The sequence below is a fragment of the Giraffa tippelskirchi genome, chromosome 9 (genome assembly GCF_054371585.1).
Source record: "Giraffa tippelskirchi isolate mGirTip1 chromosome 9, T2T-mGirTip1v1.2.pri, whole genome shotgun sequence".
In the NCBI taxonomy this organism is placed as follows: Eukaryota; Metazoa; Chordata; class Mammalia; order Artiodactyla; family Giraffidae; genus Giraffa; species Giraffa tippelskirchi.
This window is the reverse complement of record NC_137283.1, coordinates 58,210,913-58,225,946: the sequence shown is the minus strand read 5'-3', so window position 1 is coordinate 58,225,946 and position 15,034 is coordinate 58,210,913. Positions and strand designations below refer to the sequence as shown.

The window sequence follows — 15,034 nt, the reverse complement described above, 5'->3', positions numbered from 1 at the left end:
ACAGCCCCGCTGCTGGCGCCTGGACCCTTGTGGAGCAGCCAGCCCAGTGTCCTTGTCCCGCGTCCCCAGAGCTGCCTGGTGTACAACGACACCACCATGGTGTGCCGGGCCCCGTCAGTAGACAACGGTGTGCGCAGCCCGCCCGAGCTGGGGGAGCGGCCGGACGAGCTGGGCTTCGTCATGGACGACGTGCGGGCTCTGCTGGTCCTCAACACCTCGTCTTTCCTCTACTACCCGGACCCCGTGCTGGAGCCGCTCAGCCCCACCGGCCTGCTGGAGCTGAAGCCCAGCTCGCCGCTCATCCTCAAGGTCGGCCGCGCGGGGCTGGCGGGGGGCGGGGGCTGATGGGCGGCCGCTACGACCGGCTCACCCCGTCCTGCCCACCCCCTCCTGCCCTCAGGGCCGCAACCTGCTGCCGCCGGCGCCCGGCAACTCGCGCCTCAACTACACGGTGCTCATCGGCTCCACGCCGTGTGCCCTCACTGTGTCCGAGACGCAGCTGCTCTGCGAGTCGCCCAACCTCACCGGGCAGCACAAGGTCACGGTGTGTGCACACCCCCGGGACCGCACGCAAGGCCACCCCCACCCCGAGGGAGCCCCCTGGCACCTGCGCCCCCACCCTGCCAAGCTTGCGGGGCCCTGAGCCATGGCCGACGGGCACCCCCTGAGCGAGCGGCCTGCACCCCCAGGTCCGGGCTGGCGGCTTCGAGTTCTCGCCAGGGGTGCTGCAGATGTACTCGGACAGCCTGCTGACGCTGCCCGCCATCGTGGGCATCGGCGGGGGCGGGGGCCTCCTGCTGCTGGTCATCGTGGCCGTGCTTATCGCCTACAAGCGCAAGTCGCGGGATGCCGACCGCACCCTGAAGCGCCTGCAGCTGCAGATGGACAACCTGGAGTCTCGTGTGGCCCTGGAGTGCAAGGAAGGTGGGCGGGGGCCAGGGATGGGGGTGGGGCCTGGGGCGGGGCCTGGGGCGGGCTGCAGGGGGTGGGGCTGGCTGAGGCTGCTGAACCGGGCCGCGCTGCCTGCCGAGTCCACTCTCTGTCTCCTACACTCCCGCCGGCCTTGCTGTGCTGGGCTGGGTCCAGGGAGGTGGAGGGGTCCGGCTGGGGGCCTTTGTGGGGTGCTGCCTCAGACAGGCCCCGCCGGGAGCCCCCGTTTGTGTCCCAGTCTGGCTGGAGGACTCCGGGTGGGCACATGGAGTCTCAGTCTTCCTTTCGTGTGAACGGACACCGGGTGTGGAGACACCACGCCTGCTGCTGAGGGCAGGGTGACGCCGTCTCCCTGGGCATGGTGGGTGGTCATTGATCTACGAGCTGGTGTACGTTGTTCCCTCCAGGGGCCGGTGGTGGCCCTGGGGTGGGGGACCTGTCTGTGCGCACAGCAGTCAGCCTGGCCGCTCTGTTCTGAGTCACCCAGTGGGGCGGGCGTCTGCCCTGACCAGCGGGCGAGTGGGGGAAACCCGCCCAGGCTGCGGCCTCGTCCTCTGTACTGGGCTCTGGGATCTGCAGCCCAGCCAGGTCTCACGTCCCCAGAACCCGTCTTCTGTGACTCCTCCCCTGTGCGGTGACAGGACAGGCAGGCTCGGTGTCCCCCCACCTGGTCATGTGCCCCCTGCCCCCAAGAGTCCCCAACCCGGAGGTGGACCCCGGAGGATGGGGCCGACCTGAGAGTGGGAGGGGCTCTGCAGGCCAGAAGTCTGAGCAGTGGCCTGGGGGTGGGGGCTCGGGGGGAGGGCCGGGGCGTCCCCAGGGTGCCTGTGTGTCCAGGGGAGACCAGTGGCTCATCCCCACAGAGCAGAGGCTTCCCCCCCAGTGCTGAGTGCTGAGGGCGTGACTGCTGTGGGACGAGTGGGTAGGTGTGAGGGGTGGGCGCCAGGGTGGGGCCGCAGGGACCCTGGTGGGTTCAGCGCCCGTGTGCACGCATGGGCTCCAGGCAGCAGCCTGGACCTGTGCTGGCCACCGTCTGGCCAGCCAGCTTTTCTGGCTGGTAACCCCAGCCAGCGGGAAGGGGTGGGGGGGTCTACTCGGGGCCCAGCCCACGCGTGCCTCTCAGAGCAGCGTCAGTGCGGGGCACTCATGAGGATGACCAGGGGCCCCAGGGCAGACGCCCAGCAGTAGGTGAGGAGGTGAAGGCCGGCTCCTGTTCATCCCCCCTGACGTGCCCATAGCCCTCTGGCTCCTGACCAGACAGTGCACACCTCACGGCTCTGGAATGTCCTGAGAACCAAGGAGCCGCCCCAAGTGGGCGGGCGTGTTGGGGGCCCGTTGGCCCGAGGGGTGGACGGCTCTGCTTCCTCCCAGGCCACTGGAGCCAGGGCAGCCACGAGTGCCCCGGTCTCTGGGACCCAGGGCCCCCAGCCCGGCCCAGTCTCTGCCCTCATCTCGGTTACGTCTGCAGCAGCTCAGGGCAGGGGCTTACCCTGCGTCAGGACTGGGGACACAGGGGCTGGGCAGGTCCAGCAAGACCCTGAGTGTGGGGTGGGTGGGGCCGTGTGGGTCTAACACAACTCTGAGTGTGGGGTGGGCGGGTCTGGGCGGGTCCAACAAGACCCTGAGTGTCGGGTGGGCACGGCCGGGCGCCTGCCTTGACTCCTGATCTGGCCGCAGCCTTTGCGGAGCTGCAGACGGACATCCACGAGCTGACCAACGACCTAGACGGCGCTGGCATCCCGTTTCTGGACTACCGCACCTACGCCATGCGCGTGCTCTTCCCGGGAATCGAGGACCACCCAGTGCTCAAGGAGATGGAGGTGGGCTGCTGGCCCTCTCCGTGGGGGTCCTGGGGCAGCGGGGACCTGGGGGCCGGCCCGGGCTTCCTGGGAGGGTGGGCCTGGTCCCAGCAAACCACCCCTAGCCTAGGCTCCCAGGGCCCAGCAGTTTCTCTGGGCCTCTGGTCCACTGCGTACCCCCACGCTGGCCAGCCCGGCTCCAGTGTGAGGCCTCCAGCCTGCTGAAGGGGAGTGGGCTGGGTCCTGCGTCCTCACGGGTGCCCCAGTGGCCGGTCAGGAGCCCAGGCCCCGGTTCAGAACGGGCAGGGCTCAGCGAGTCCTGTCTGTCATGCTTTGTGGGCAGGGGCGTCCCTCCCTGCACCCCAAGGATGTCGGGGCTCTGACCTCACCCCAGATGGCTCTGTGGGTGGAGACGCCGCCTCTAGCGGCACCTCAGCGGGCCTTCTCGTCACACTGGTTGGGGCCCGGGTGCCCTGGGCTGCTCGCTGCCCCTTGTTTCCCAGGGTGGCCGCTGCGCTGGGGCTCCCTGTCCTGGCAGGTGTTGTCTCCCAGGGTTGCGGTCCGCTGTGCTGTGTGACGGGTCTTAGCTGTGACTGTGTGTGCCTCCTGGGGTGGGGGCCTGTATTCCTTCTGCCCTGACAAGCTCTGGGGCAGAAAAGAGCAAACACATGGGGCCCTGGAGCCAGCCATGCCTGCGTTCCACCCCCTTGTCCCACCTCTGTGCTGGGAGACCCCAAGGAGCCATGCCCCTGCTGGACTTGAGTGTCCTCTGTGCAGTGGGGACAAGGGTTTGTGTCGGTGCTGGCGTGAGTGACTGTGGACGGGCACTCCTGGTGCCCAGTGGACTCCGGGCTTCCTCTGAGCTGTCGGAGCCGTGCTGCGCAGAGGGAGGCGGGGCAGGCACCTCACCGCTGTGCCCAGACCTCTGCCCACCGTGGGCTTCTCAGGCAGCTGCCGGGCCATAGCCATTCTGCAAGGACTTGGGGCTTGGGGTCCCGCCAGGGTGATGGGTGACCGGACCCCCAAGCCTGGACGGTCCCTCAGCCAGAAGGGGCCGCTGCCCGCTAGGTCTGAGCAGGCCTGCGGCCCCCCAGGTTCAGGCCAACGTGGAGAAGTCGCTGACGCTGTTCGGGCAGCTGCTGACCAAGAAGCACTTCCTGCTGACCTTCATCCGCACGCTGGAGGCCCAGCGCAGTTTCTCCATGCGGGACCGCGGCAACGTGGCCTCACTCATCATGACGGCCCTGCAGGGTGAGATGGAGTATGCTACCGGTGTGCTCAAACAGCTGCTGTCCGACCTCATCGAGAAGAACCTGGAAAGCAAGAACCACCCCAAGCTGCTGCTACGACGGTGTGTCCTCGCCCCGCCCCCCCACCTCCCTGTGTCCCCGCCCACCTGCCCCCTGTAACCATGTCCCTGCCCCCTGCCCCCCGCCTCCTTGTGTCCCTGCCCACCTGCCCCCTGCACCCCTGTGTCCCTGCCCCCTGCACCCATGTCCCTGCCCCTGCTCCCTGCCTCCCTGTGTCCCCACCCACCTGTACCCCTGGGTCCCTGCCGCCACCCTACAGCGCCCCCCACCTTCCTGTGCTCCTGCTCGCCCGCACCCCCTCCCTGCCTGCCCTCTGCCCCGTGCCTGTGTACACCTGCCCACCTACACCCAGTCTGCCCACTGTGCCCTGGACATTCCTGTGCCCATCTACACCCCAGCTTGCCCAGACCCCTGCTTGCCCAGGCCCCTGCCCGCCCACCCCTGCAGCAGTGCGCCCACTGGCCCAGCCCAGGCACTGCTGAGGTGACTCTGGGGACCCGCCTGGGGTATGCCCTGTCTGGGACCCTTGTCACTGGGTGACACATGCTCTGAGGCCAGGCCTGACTGGTGGCCCTGAGGCAGTGGGGGTCGGGTGGGCCCAAGGTCACCCCATGTGCTCTGTTCCAGGACTGAGTCAGTGGCTGAGAAGATGCTAACCAACTGGTTCACCTTCCTTCTGTACAAGTTCCTCAAGGTGGGTGGCCTTGGGGGCCTGAGCGGGGGTGGAGGCCGCAGATGCCCGCCACGGGGCCTCAACCAGGAGGCACGCAGGGACCAAGACCCTGGCGTGATGCCCCCAGGACACGCATCTTTCCACTGGCATCTCGAGGCTGTCCTGTCCTCCCACAGCTGCCGAGGCAGGGTGGATGCCTGGCTCTCATGGGGGTCGATGGCTGCACGTGGCTGAGCGGGGTGGAGGGCCAGGCCCCATGGGGTTCACGCGGTACCTGTGGCCCAGACCGAGGCTCAGATGGAGCCCCTAGGCAGGGCGTCTGTGTCCAGTCCCGGCACTGGCCCAGCCTGAGCAGGTGCCTGGCGGGGGAGGTGGGGTTGCGTCGAACCCCGGGAGCAGCCACCCGGGGTTCATCCTGTTGTTGCGCAGACAGTTCCCCACCAGGCCCCGGAGACCGGCCCTGGGGAGCCGGGCTATTCTTGGAACAGGGTATATAGGCTGTGGGCGGCTGGACATGGGTCCAAGTGGGCCTTACTAGGGCCATGAGCAGCGCGCTGGGTCACCTGCATTTTAGAGCTGGGAGGTTGTCCCACCCCGACACGGGTCTGACTTTCCTCGACAAACCCAAAGGCTCGGCAGGCGGGTCTGGTGTTCCCACAGTCAGTGTTCCACAGTGGACGTGGGAGCGGCCGTGGAGCCCCGCAACAGGCGGCCTGGGTCTGGTCCTCTCTGTGTGACCGAGTGGACATAGTCTCGGCCCTTGGCGGTGTCCCACGCCGGGGAAGGCGGTGGAGCTTCCCGTCGTCTGTGCCGGGGGCTGAGGCTGGCCGCTGCAGCTCAGTGGTCAGGACAGCCCTGCTGGGCCGCAGGGCACAGACGGAAAGGGGCGGCAGTGAGGGCGTGGACAGGGCTGTGTGAGGTGAGCAGAGGCATGGAGGCGGGGCAGGGGTAGCCAGATGGAGACCAGAGGCCCAGGGGTGGACGCGAGCTCCAGTGCGGAGGGCCGGGCAGGCTGGTCTGGGGGAGGCGGCTCAGCACGCGGCCACCTCGTGCAGGCTGGGCAGCAGGACAGGGTTGGCTGCTTCCTGTAAAATACAGTGGTTTGCAGCCCGTGGGATGTGCTTGCGTGTTAGAGAGACTTCGTGGTTTCGAGCTGTTATATGTTTATGATGCTATGAAGCCAAGTTCGCAGACAGAACTCTGAGAGATGGGCATGCTGTCAGATGGAGGGTTGAGGAGCGAACCGCGCTCACGCCCACGCCTGGGCAGCCGTCTCTTTAATCACGCTGCCTGGAGCACCCGGTTCAGGGCCAGGCTGTTGTTCCTGGGCCGAGGAGCGGGAGCAGGCTGGGCAGCCATCTGCCTGGGCCTCACTCGCCCCCAAGCCCCAGGGCGGCCGAGACGGAGGCTCCGTGTCTGGCCCAGGCAGGGACTCAGTTGCAGCCAGGAGCCCTCCCCCAATAGCTGTGCCTTCATGGTGCCTGTTGTCCAGCAGTGTCTGTAGAGGACCCCCCCCAACCCCCACCCTGCACTGGGGATGTGACAGGAGCCGCCACACTTGGCCCTTGGGTGGCTTCCGCCCAGAGGGGAGATGGCAGGGAAGCTCGCAAGATCAGTTGAGGGGCGTCAGAGCCTGGGGGCGCGGGCAGCCGGGACAGCATTGAGGGCCAGTGCCCTGGGTCAGGGTCCAGGAGAGCCTTTCTGAGAGGCACGTGGGGTGGGGTCTGGAGGCGGCAAGACCGGAGGGGGTGGGGCCCGGAGGGGGGTCCTCAGGGGTGGGAAGACCCGAGGGGCGGAGCTCTGGTCACCAGTGCGAAGGCCCAGACGCGGGGTGCGCTGGGTGGCGGGGGAGCAGTGGGACGTGGGAGGGACGTGAGGTGGGGGTTGGGCAGCGCAGAGCCCCCAGGCGCCCCAAGCGAACGTCTGCTCTGGGACTGTGTTGGTACCGTGCTGCGGAGCCCCGGATGGAGGGGCAGGGGGTCCCTGACGTCCTGCGGGCGACAGTCACACTGTGTCGGGGCCCGGCCTGGCCTTGTCCGCGGGCGGCCCCGGAGGCCCTGGGCAGGAGTGGAGCTGAGCCCACAGTTCTCCCGAGACCAAGCCGCCTGCCCCCCGGGGCTCCCTGCTGAGCTTTCCAACGGGAGTTTCAGATCCACCAGGGGGACGGTCTCTAGTCAAGGGCTTTGTTCACATCCTCCTTGAGCTTTGGGAGCGGGGTTTTCAGGTGAGCCGAGTTGCCCTCCCGGTGGGGCTAGGGCCAGGGTGGGGCCGGAGCCTGACACCCCCGCCCCTGCCCCACTGCCCGCAGGAGTGCGCCGGGGAGCCACTCTTCATGCTCTACTGTGCCATCAAGCAGCAGATGGAGAAAGGCCCCATCGATGCCATCACTGGCGAGGCGCGCTACTCACTGAGCGAGGACAAGCTCATCCGGCAGCAGATCGACTACAAGACGCTGGTGTGGGGCCCGGCCACGCGCGGCAAACCCCGCCCGCCACCCGTCGCCCGTCGCCCGTCGCCCGTCACGCGCCCCAAGCCCCGCCCACCGCCTGCCACATGCCCCCAAAACCCGCCCACCCACCACTTCCCTTAAGCCCCACCCACCGCCACACGCCCCCAAGCCCCACCCACCCGCCCCAAGCCCCGCCCGCCGCCCGACACGCACCCAAAGCCCCGCCCACCCACCGTCACCTCAAGCCCCGCCCACCACCCGTCACGTGCCCCAAACCCTTCCCATCGCCCGCCAAGCACCCCAAGCCCCGCCCACCGACTAGCACGCACTGCAAACCCCGCCCGCCACCCGCCACGCGCTCCAAACCCTGCCCACTGCCTGCCAGATGCCCCAAACCCCGCCCACCCACCACTCACCACAAGCTCCACCCACCCGCCCGCCACGCGCCCCAAACCCTGCCCACCACTCACCCCTAAACCCCGCCCATGTCGCACCACCCCTCCCCGCCCACCGCCCAGCGAGGGGCAGGGAGCTGACCTCATGTCTTCCCACCCGCAGACCCTGAACTGCGTGAACCCGGAGAATGAGAACGCGCCCGAGGTGCCGGTGAAGGGGCTGAACTGTGACACAGTGACGCAGGTCAAGGAGAAGTTGCTGGACGCCGTGTACAAGGGTGTCCCCTACTCCCAGCGGCCCAAGGCCGGAGACATGGACCTGGGTGAGCCCGGGAGGGGCACTGGCCCGGACGGTGGGAGGGCAGGGCTGTGATCCTGGACAGGCTCGCAGGCTCCTCCCCAGGATGGTGGAGGCTGTGGGGGTGGGGTCCCATTTGCACCTAAAGGTGGGGGGCTCACTGGCTCACCAGGAGGATGAGCAGGGGGTGGGTAAGTGGAGTTGAGCCGGTCTGGGCCCGTCTGGTCCCGTGGTGGACAAGGCTGGGCGGTGGAGGAAGGCCTGAGCACCAGGCTGGGAGGAGGGCACACACAGCCCCGGGGCCGCCTGGGGTGGGGTGTGGGGCTGCAGCTCTGCGCACGGACAGGACATGGGCCAGAGGCAGGGCCTGCCCCTCTGCTGCTCAGCGTCCACTCAGGGCACCGGGACCCTCCCCTCCCCCGCAGAGTGGCGGCAGGGCCGCATGGCCCGTATCATCCTGCAGGATGAGGACGTCACCACCAAGATCGACAACGACTGGAAGAGGCTGAACACGCTGGCGCACTACCAGGTGAGCCACCCGCGGCCGCCGCTCACAGTGTGGGCAGCGCTCCCGGCCGCCCTGGAGGTGCCCGGGCCCAACAGGCTGAGCCCAGGGGGGAGACCGGCTCCGGGCGGTGGTTCCCACGTCACCGGGTCCTCCGTCCGCAGGTGACAGACGGCTCCTCGGTGGCCCTGGTACCCAAGCAGACGTCCGCCTACAACATCTCCAACTCGTCCACCTTCACCAAGTCCCTCAGTAGATACGGTGAGGGCCAGCCGGCAGGGGCGGGGGCAGGCCACTGACCGGGACAGGACCCTTGCCGCAGGCACCGTGGGGGCTGCCTGGGACGGCTTAGTCATAGCCCATCCGTGGGCCACTTGGCCTCTCCCTGGGCAGCACGGGCTCCTCACGGCCGTCACACATGTCTTCCCAGGGCTTCGCTGTCCCCCAGTTTTCAGATGGGAACACTGGGGCTCAGCCAGGGGCCCCAGCTAGGCGGATGGGCGGGCAGGTGAGGGTGCTGGACGCCGCAGCTGACGGCGTGGTGCCCGCAGAGAGCATGCTGCGCACAGCCAGCAGCCCGGACAGCCTGCGCTCGCGCACGCCCATGATCACGCCTGACCTGGAGAGCGGCACCAAGCTGTGGCATCTAGTCAAGAACCACGACCACCTGGACCAGCGCGAGGGCGACCGCGGTAGCAAGATGGTCTCGGAGATCTACCTGACACGGCTGCTGGCCACCAAGGTGGGGGGCGGGGGCGGGGCGGGGCGGGGCCTGGGCGGGGCGGGGCGGCAGCTGAGCTGTGCCCCCGCCCTCGCCCCTAGGGCACGCTGCAGAAGTTCGTGGACGACCTATTCGAGACCATCTTCAGCACGGCGCACCGCGGCTCAGCCCTGCCGCTGGCCATCAAGTACATGTTCGACTTTCTGGACGAGCAGGCTGACCAGCACCAGATCCACGATGCGGACGTACGCCACACCTGGAAGAGCAACTGGTACGGTGGGGCAGGGCGGGGCGGGGCGGGGCCGATCCCCCTCCACGTGGGCCTCCCTGACTTACCCGTCAGGAGAATCTGCTGCCCATCTTGTAGGAGCGTGTGTGCACACGTGTATCCGCGTGTCACTGGGTGTGCAGGACGGTGTGCTGGTGTGAGACATAGCTTGGGGCCAGGCCCGTGCTGGCTACATCAGTGAGGGTGACAGTGAGGGTGACCCCCTCCCAGCCCAGGCCCCCAGGCCAGCAGCCACTGCCAGTCGGGCTCTCACCTCCAGAGCTGGCAGTGCGCCCTGGCAGGGTGTGCCTTCTCGGAAGCTCTGCGCCTCTGGCCTCTTCCTCCTCGTGCCCTGACCCCTCCCAGCACCCTGGCCTCTGCGTGCTGCTGCTGCTCCCCAAGCCTCGTCCTCTCCGAGTGAGCCCACCTGGGCCTTCATCTCCACCTCTGCTGCCCACAGACCTTGAGGGGGTCCACAGGGCACAGGGGAGGCAGCGTTGTATAGGTCAGCATCGTCCAGGGGCATTCCTGGAATGACGGAGGGTTCCAGGTGTGTGCCGGCCATGTGGCCATGTGCAGCTGGGAGTATCCGACATAACTGGTGCGGCCAAGGACCAGAATTTTTAGCTTTGTGACACACGGCTAGAGGTTTTAGCCCGGCTAGTGGCTATCATACAGGTTGGCGTTTGGGGTCGGAGGTCAGCTGTCTCCAGGAGCCCTTCCTGGTCTTGTTACCGAGATTCGCGTGGGCAGGAGCAAGGGAGCTGACTGGGCCCTGAACAGGCACTCAGGCCTGGAGGACCCTGGCTGTGAACACCAGTGACCCCTGGCGAGAGCGCCTCTGGGTGTGCACCCCTCACCCTGGGACTGTGGGCAGGGGGTGCCGTGGGAGCAGCCCTCACTCACTGCCGGGCTCTCCGGGCCCGTCTCCCCGGCTGCGTGGAGATCCACAGTCGCCGCGCAGGCTGCAGCCAGGAGGACGGGGAGGCCACAGGTCAGCCCCTCCCGCCGCTCCCCGGGGGTGGCCAAGGCCCCTCTGACACTGCACCCGCCCGCCCGCAGCCTGCCCCTGCGTTTCTGGGTGAACGTGATCAAGAACCCGCAGTTCGTGTTCGACATCCACAAGAGCAGCATCACGGACGCCTGCTTGTCGGTGGTGGCCCAGACCTTCATGGACTCCTGCTCCACGTCGGAGCACAAGCTGGGCAAGGACTCGCCCTCCAACAAGCTGCTCTACGCCAAGGACATCCCCAACTACAAGAGCTGGGTGGAGAGGTGGGCGCGGGCCTGGCGTGGGGGTCACAGAGGGGGCGGGGCCGGGGTTGGGGCTGGGGCCCGGGGACGCAGAGGGGTGGGCCTGGGGCGGGGCTGACGCTGACAGGCAGGGGCGGGAGGGGGTGGAACTCAGAGGGGGTGAGTGTGGGTGGGGATGGGGCCAGGGGGGCCTGGAGGGGGACGCAGAGGGGGTGGGGCTGGGGGCGGGGCTGGGGGACGCTCACACGCCCACCGCCGCAGGTACTACGCTGACATAGCCAAGATGCCCGCCATCAGTGACCAGGACATGAGCGCCTACCTGGCCGAGCAGTCGCGACTGCACTTGAGCCAGTTCAACAGCATGAGCGCCTTGCACGAGATCTACTCGTACATCACCAAGTACAAGGACGAGGTCAGTGCAGACTCGCCCCTGCCCTGGACTGCTGGACAGGTCTGGTGTCCTCGGCCTTCATACCAGCTCTGCTGCTAGGGGCGGGCGCTGGGCCTCCGTGAGACGCTGGGGACGGAGGACTGAGCCACAGGCTGGAGAGGCCCGCTGGGCACGGCTGGGCCCAGTCCTGAGGCCAGGGCAGGCCCGCTACAGAGCCTCCCAGGAGGAGGGTGGCGGTGGCTGTGGGGTGTGTGGGCGTCAGGGGTGCGGGCTTTTCCTGGGCACACAGAACCTGACTGCCAGGGGTTGGAAGGCGGGGCGGGCATGTCAAGAAGTGGGGTGGGCGAGGGGGAGGGTCAGGAGCCTGGTTCCCTGGGTCGAGAGGGTAGAGCGGTGAGGTCCAGAGACTTGGCCACAGGGCCAGATCTAGGGGTGGCAGCAGAACAGGGGGACAGTCAGCTGAGACTGGAGGAGGGGGCTGGGGAGGGAGCCCAGAGCAGAGGAGGGGCCATGCTGAGCCCGGGGCCAGTGGGCAGGAGCTGCGGGGGGAGGAGAGCCCGCCGTGACCTGGGGTGGGGCTTGGTGGGGGCACAGAGACAGGGGCTATGGGGGGAAGGCGGGGATGGCAACACGGCCGCTGGGGGCCGCTGCCCACAGGACACAGCAAAGCGAGCAGGGCTCACAGAGGACCCCTGGGGTTCAGACACTGTACCCCCGGGGACCTGCAGGGCTGGCAGGGGACCCGAGCCCCGTTTGGGTGGTTTCAGGGGAAGATCAGTGGGGCAGGGGTGTGGGAGCGACACCCTGGGGACCTGGGAGTCCTGGCTCCAAGCCCAGGTTCCTCAGGCTCTGGCCTGTGTGTGGCCCCGGAGCCCGCCTGAGGCCTCTGCCCGCCCCTGCAGATCCTGACGGCCCTGGAGAAGGATGAGCAAGCGAGGCGGCAGCGGCTCCGCGGAAGGCTGGAGCAGGTAGTGGACACCATGGCCCTGAGCAGCTGAGCCACCGGCCCAACCGCCTGGCCAGCGGCAGTGAGTGAGAGGGCCCTGGTGGCAGCCTCCGCCCAGCGGCCAAAGCTGGGACGTCCACGGAGGCAGCCTCGTCCCGCCGAGCCGGGGGTCCTGCGCTGGGGCCCGGTGTGCGGCCCTGGACCCCGGTCCCCGCGTCCCCTTCCCGCCTGTGGGGTCCTGGCTCTTCCTTGGTGTGGGTGAGGCGGTGTCTGCAGCCCTCCCTGCGCCCAGAGCTGTGGCAGGGGTCCAGGGAGCCCAGGTGTGACCCAGCCCTCTCGGGACAGCTGGGGGACTGCTGAGGCCCCAGGGTGAGGCTGGAGCCCTCCAGGAGAGAGCTGCGAGGCTGTGGAGGCCAGTGGGCCAGGCCCGGGGGCTGGGTGGGCCAGTGTGCCCGTCTCCTGGGCAGAATCTGAGGGCTGGGCCTGGCTGGCGGCCTGGGCGGGGAGGTGGCACACCCAGGGCCCCGCCGTAGTGAGCTGAGGTCGGCCTGGGCCGTTGCCACCCACCTGCCATGTCCCGACATCCTCACGCCCGCTGCCACCATCCTCCGATTCACCGCGTGCTCTCCGCGGTCGAGGCTGGAGCGCTGCGTCGACCTCGCCCAGAGAGAGGCCCCTGGCTCCCTCCTATGGAGGGGCTGCAGGACGGCTCCACGCAGGGCCCAGGCAACTTCCAGAAGGACTCGGGTCCCTTTCTGTCCTCAGGGCTGTGCCTCTGGGAGCCACTGGGGCCTGGGGCTCTGGGCTGTGAGTGCACGTTCCCCTTATTTATTCCCCTCCCCGAAACCCGCCCTGCCCCAGGCTGAGCTCTCTGCTGTGGAGAGCCCCGGGGCCGTCCTGATCAGCCTCCCGCCCACCCCCAAGCCTCCCACCCACCTTCCTGCAGCTTCAGTCTGGCCCCTCAGCAGCGTGCTGGCCCCTTGGAGGGGGGACGCTTGGGGGACGTTGCTCGTTTTTTAGGGGAACAAGGGAGTCCTGCTGTGCTTGGACAGCTGGAGCTGCAGGGGCCTCGGACCCTACCCAGTGGCCTGGCTGGGAGCAGGACGCAGTGACCAGAGGGCTTGGAGGTCGGGGCTGCCCACCCTGCCCTCAGCTAGCAAGAGTACACATTTTTAATTAAAAAACCTGTACATATATATACATATATATATATATATATATATATGTGGCTCTGCCTGTCTCCAGCCCCAGTGGGGTCCTGTACAGTTAACTGGAGGAGAAGGAATTTTACAGTTTAGAGTAAGAACTGAGGCACCGGGACAGCCGTACCAAATGGTCGTGGCCAGTGTGGCCAGCGTCTCCTGCTGGAGCGCCCCAGCCTCTGCATCTACCTGCGGGGCAGCCTGTCTCCGTGTTGACGTGAGAAGGACAGGCTGCTCGGCCGAGAGCTTCCCGGAGGCGGGCCGTGGATTCCTGCATGACTGTGCTAGCGTTTAGTATGACTTGATCTTTTTAAAACTGCAAGTGTTGAATACTAGAGGTTGTTAGGCCCCTTTTTTTCATGTTTTTTAATTAATCAGTCACTTGTGAAGGCAGTGGCCCGTCCCCTTTTCAATTCACTTTTTTGACGGTACTACAGATCCCCGCGGACTTTTAAGGGACAGCTAACTGTGGCCGGCCCCGCGCCTTCCCCGACGCGGTGTGAGCCCGCCCGAGCGCCTCCATCAGCTGAGCAGCTGCTCCCCCGCGGGAGGAGGGGTGAAGTCCGCCACCTCCTGACTCAGGAAGCTCCTGGAACTGGGGGTCAGAGGCCCCCAGGCCCCACGGGCGCTGAGCAGGGCTCGGGCCCCCACGCGGTGGGTGTCCAGCAGGAGCTCAGGCCAGGCAGGCACTGGGTTCCTGTGTGTGGTCCTCTCCCCCAGAGTCTTCCCTGAAGCTGCTTCTGATCGAAGCCCCCGTTCTTCCAGCCCCACTCCGGCCAGGGGACTCCTTGGCCCCCGGCACCGCCCTCTTCGGAATCCAGTCCCCACCCCCTTCCTGGGCCTCCCTGGGAGCGAGGAGCCGCTGGCCCTGCCCGGCACGTGGCCTGGCAGAGCACAGAGGCGGGTCGGGGCGAGCACTTTAGCGCTGTCTGTTTACACACGAGCCAATCGCCGACCTGAGCCTGCCGTCCACCCGGCAGCACGGCCGCACCTCCTTCCCGGGGCGGGAGTCAGCAGGCCGAGTCCTCGTCACCCAGCCCCCTGGCCTGTCTCGCCCTTGGCACCTCTGTATCCTCCTGCCAGGCACTCTGACCCTGAGCCCAGCTCTGGACCGAGGGCGGCTGGAGCACGGAGTGGAGCCCTGCTCTGTGCAGAGGCGGCCCTGGGGGTCCCTCTGCAGTCCTGGGGCCAGGGGGCTGGGCCAGAATGCCCACCTGCCCGGACTCTGCTGCTACTGCCTGCTGCCCCGGGCTGCCTCCCTTGCTCTTGCCCGCACGCCTCTCAGGAGCACCAGGGATGGCTCGGCCACGGTCGGGAGCCTGGCCTCTCCATATACCTCGAGCTTGCCCACACTCCTTGACCCGGGCCCTGGCCCCGGCCCCGGCCCACAGGAGAGGCCCCCTCCCCCTGCTTTGCCCTTGCTGAGCGAGCCCTGCCTGGCTCTCCCCCCAGTGCTGGAGCTGAGGGCTCACGCCGTTGGTGCTACACAAGCTAGAATAGATATATTTAGAGAGAGAGATATTTTTAAGACGAAGCCCACAATTAGCTGTCCTTTAACGCCGCAGAGCCCCCACCCAAAAGAAGAGCGATCGCTCGGCAGCCTGAGCAGCCCCTCAGCCGCTGCCTCTCCCAGGGGCAGCGTGGCTGACGGCGCTAGGCTTGCAGGTTGTGTAAATACACGGCTATTTCCTATTTTACTGTCTCAGATTTAGTACTTGTAAATACACACACATTAAGGAGAGTAAACATTTTTGCTAAAACTCAAGGCTCCGGGTTTTCCTTGCTGGGAGGGGTCTAGGGTGGAGCCACAGGGCAGCGGAACAGCCAACCCCTCCCACCTCCCCCCACCCCCCTGCCCCTCTGAGCAGCATTTCCCAGGGTGTTAAGGCTCCT

At 67.4% G+C, this 15,034-nt stretch overlaps 1 protein-coding gene across 1 annotated transcript in view; it reads left to right on the top strand.

The window, feature by feature from the left end:
• PLXNA1 (plexin A1) overlaps positions 1-14,831 on the top strand; it is a 39,045-nt gene extending 24,214 nt beyond the window's left edge. Inside the window, exons 18-32 of the mRNA XM_081526158.1 lie at positions 70-309; positions 401-544; positions 690-924; positions 2,608-2,750; positions 3,824-4,080; positions 4,667-4,733; positions 7,021-7,167; positions 7,720-7,879; positions 8,280-8,383; positions 8,524-8,620; positions 8,911-9,101; positions 9,182-9,351; positions 10,411-10,623; positions 10,864-11,014; positions 11,896-14,831. Of these exons, the coding sequence (XP_081382284.1) occupies positions 70-309; positions 401-544; positions 690-924; positions 2,608-2,750; positions 3,824-4,080; positions 4,667-4,733; positions 7,021-7,167; positions 7,720-7,879; positions 8,280-8,383; positions 8,524-8,620; positions 8,911-9,101; positions 9,182-9,351; positions 10,411-10,623; positions 10,864-11,014; positions 11,896-11,991 (2,415 nt within the window). The 3' untranslated portion in view covers positions 11,992-14,831. The remainder of the gene's footprint in view (positions 1-69; positions 310-400; positions 545-689; positions 925-2,607; positions 2,751-3,823; positions 4,081-4,666; positions 4,734-7,020; positions 7,168-7,719; positions 7,880-8,279; positions 8,384-8,523; positions 8,621-8,910; positions 9,102-9,181; positions 9,352-10,410; positions 10,624-10,863; positions 11,015-11,895) is intronic.
• Positions 14,832-15,034: the final 203 nt, after the last annotated feature.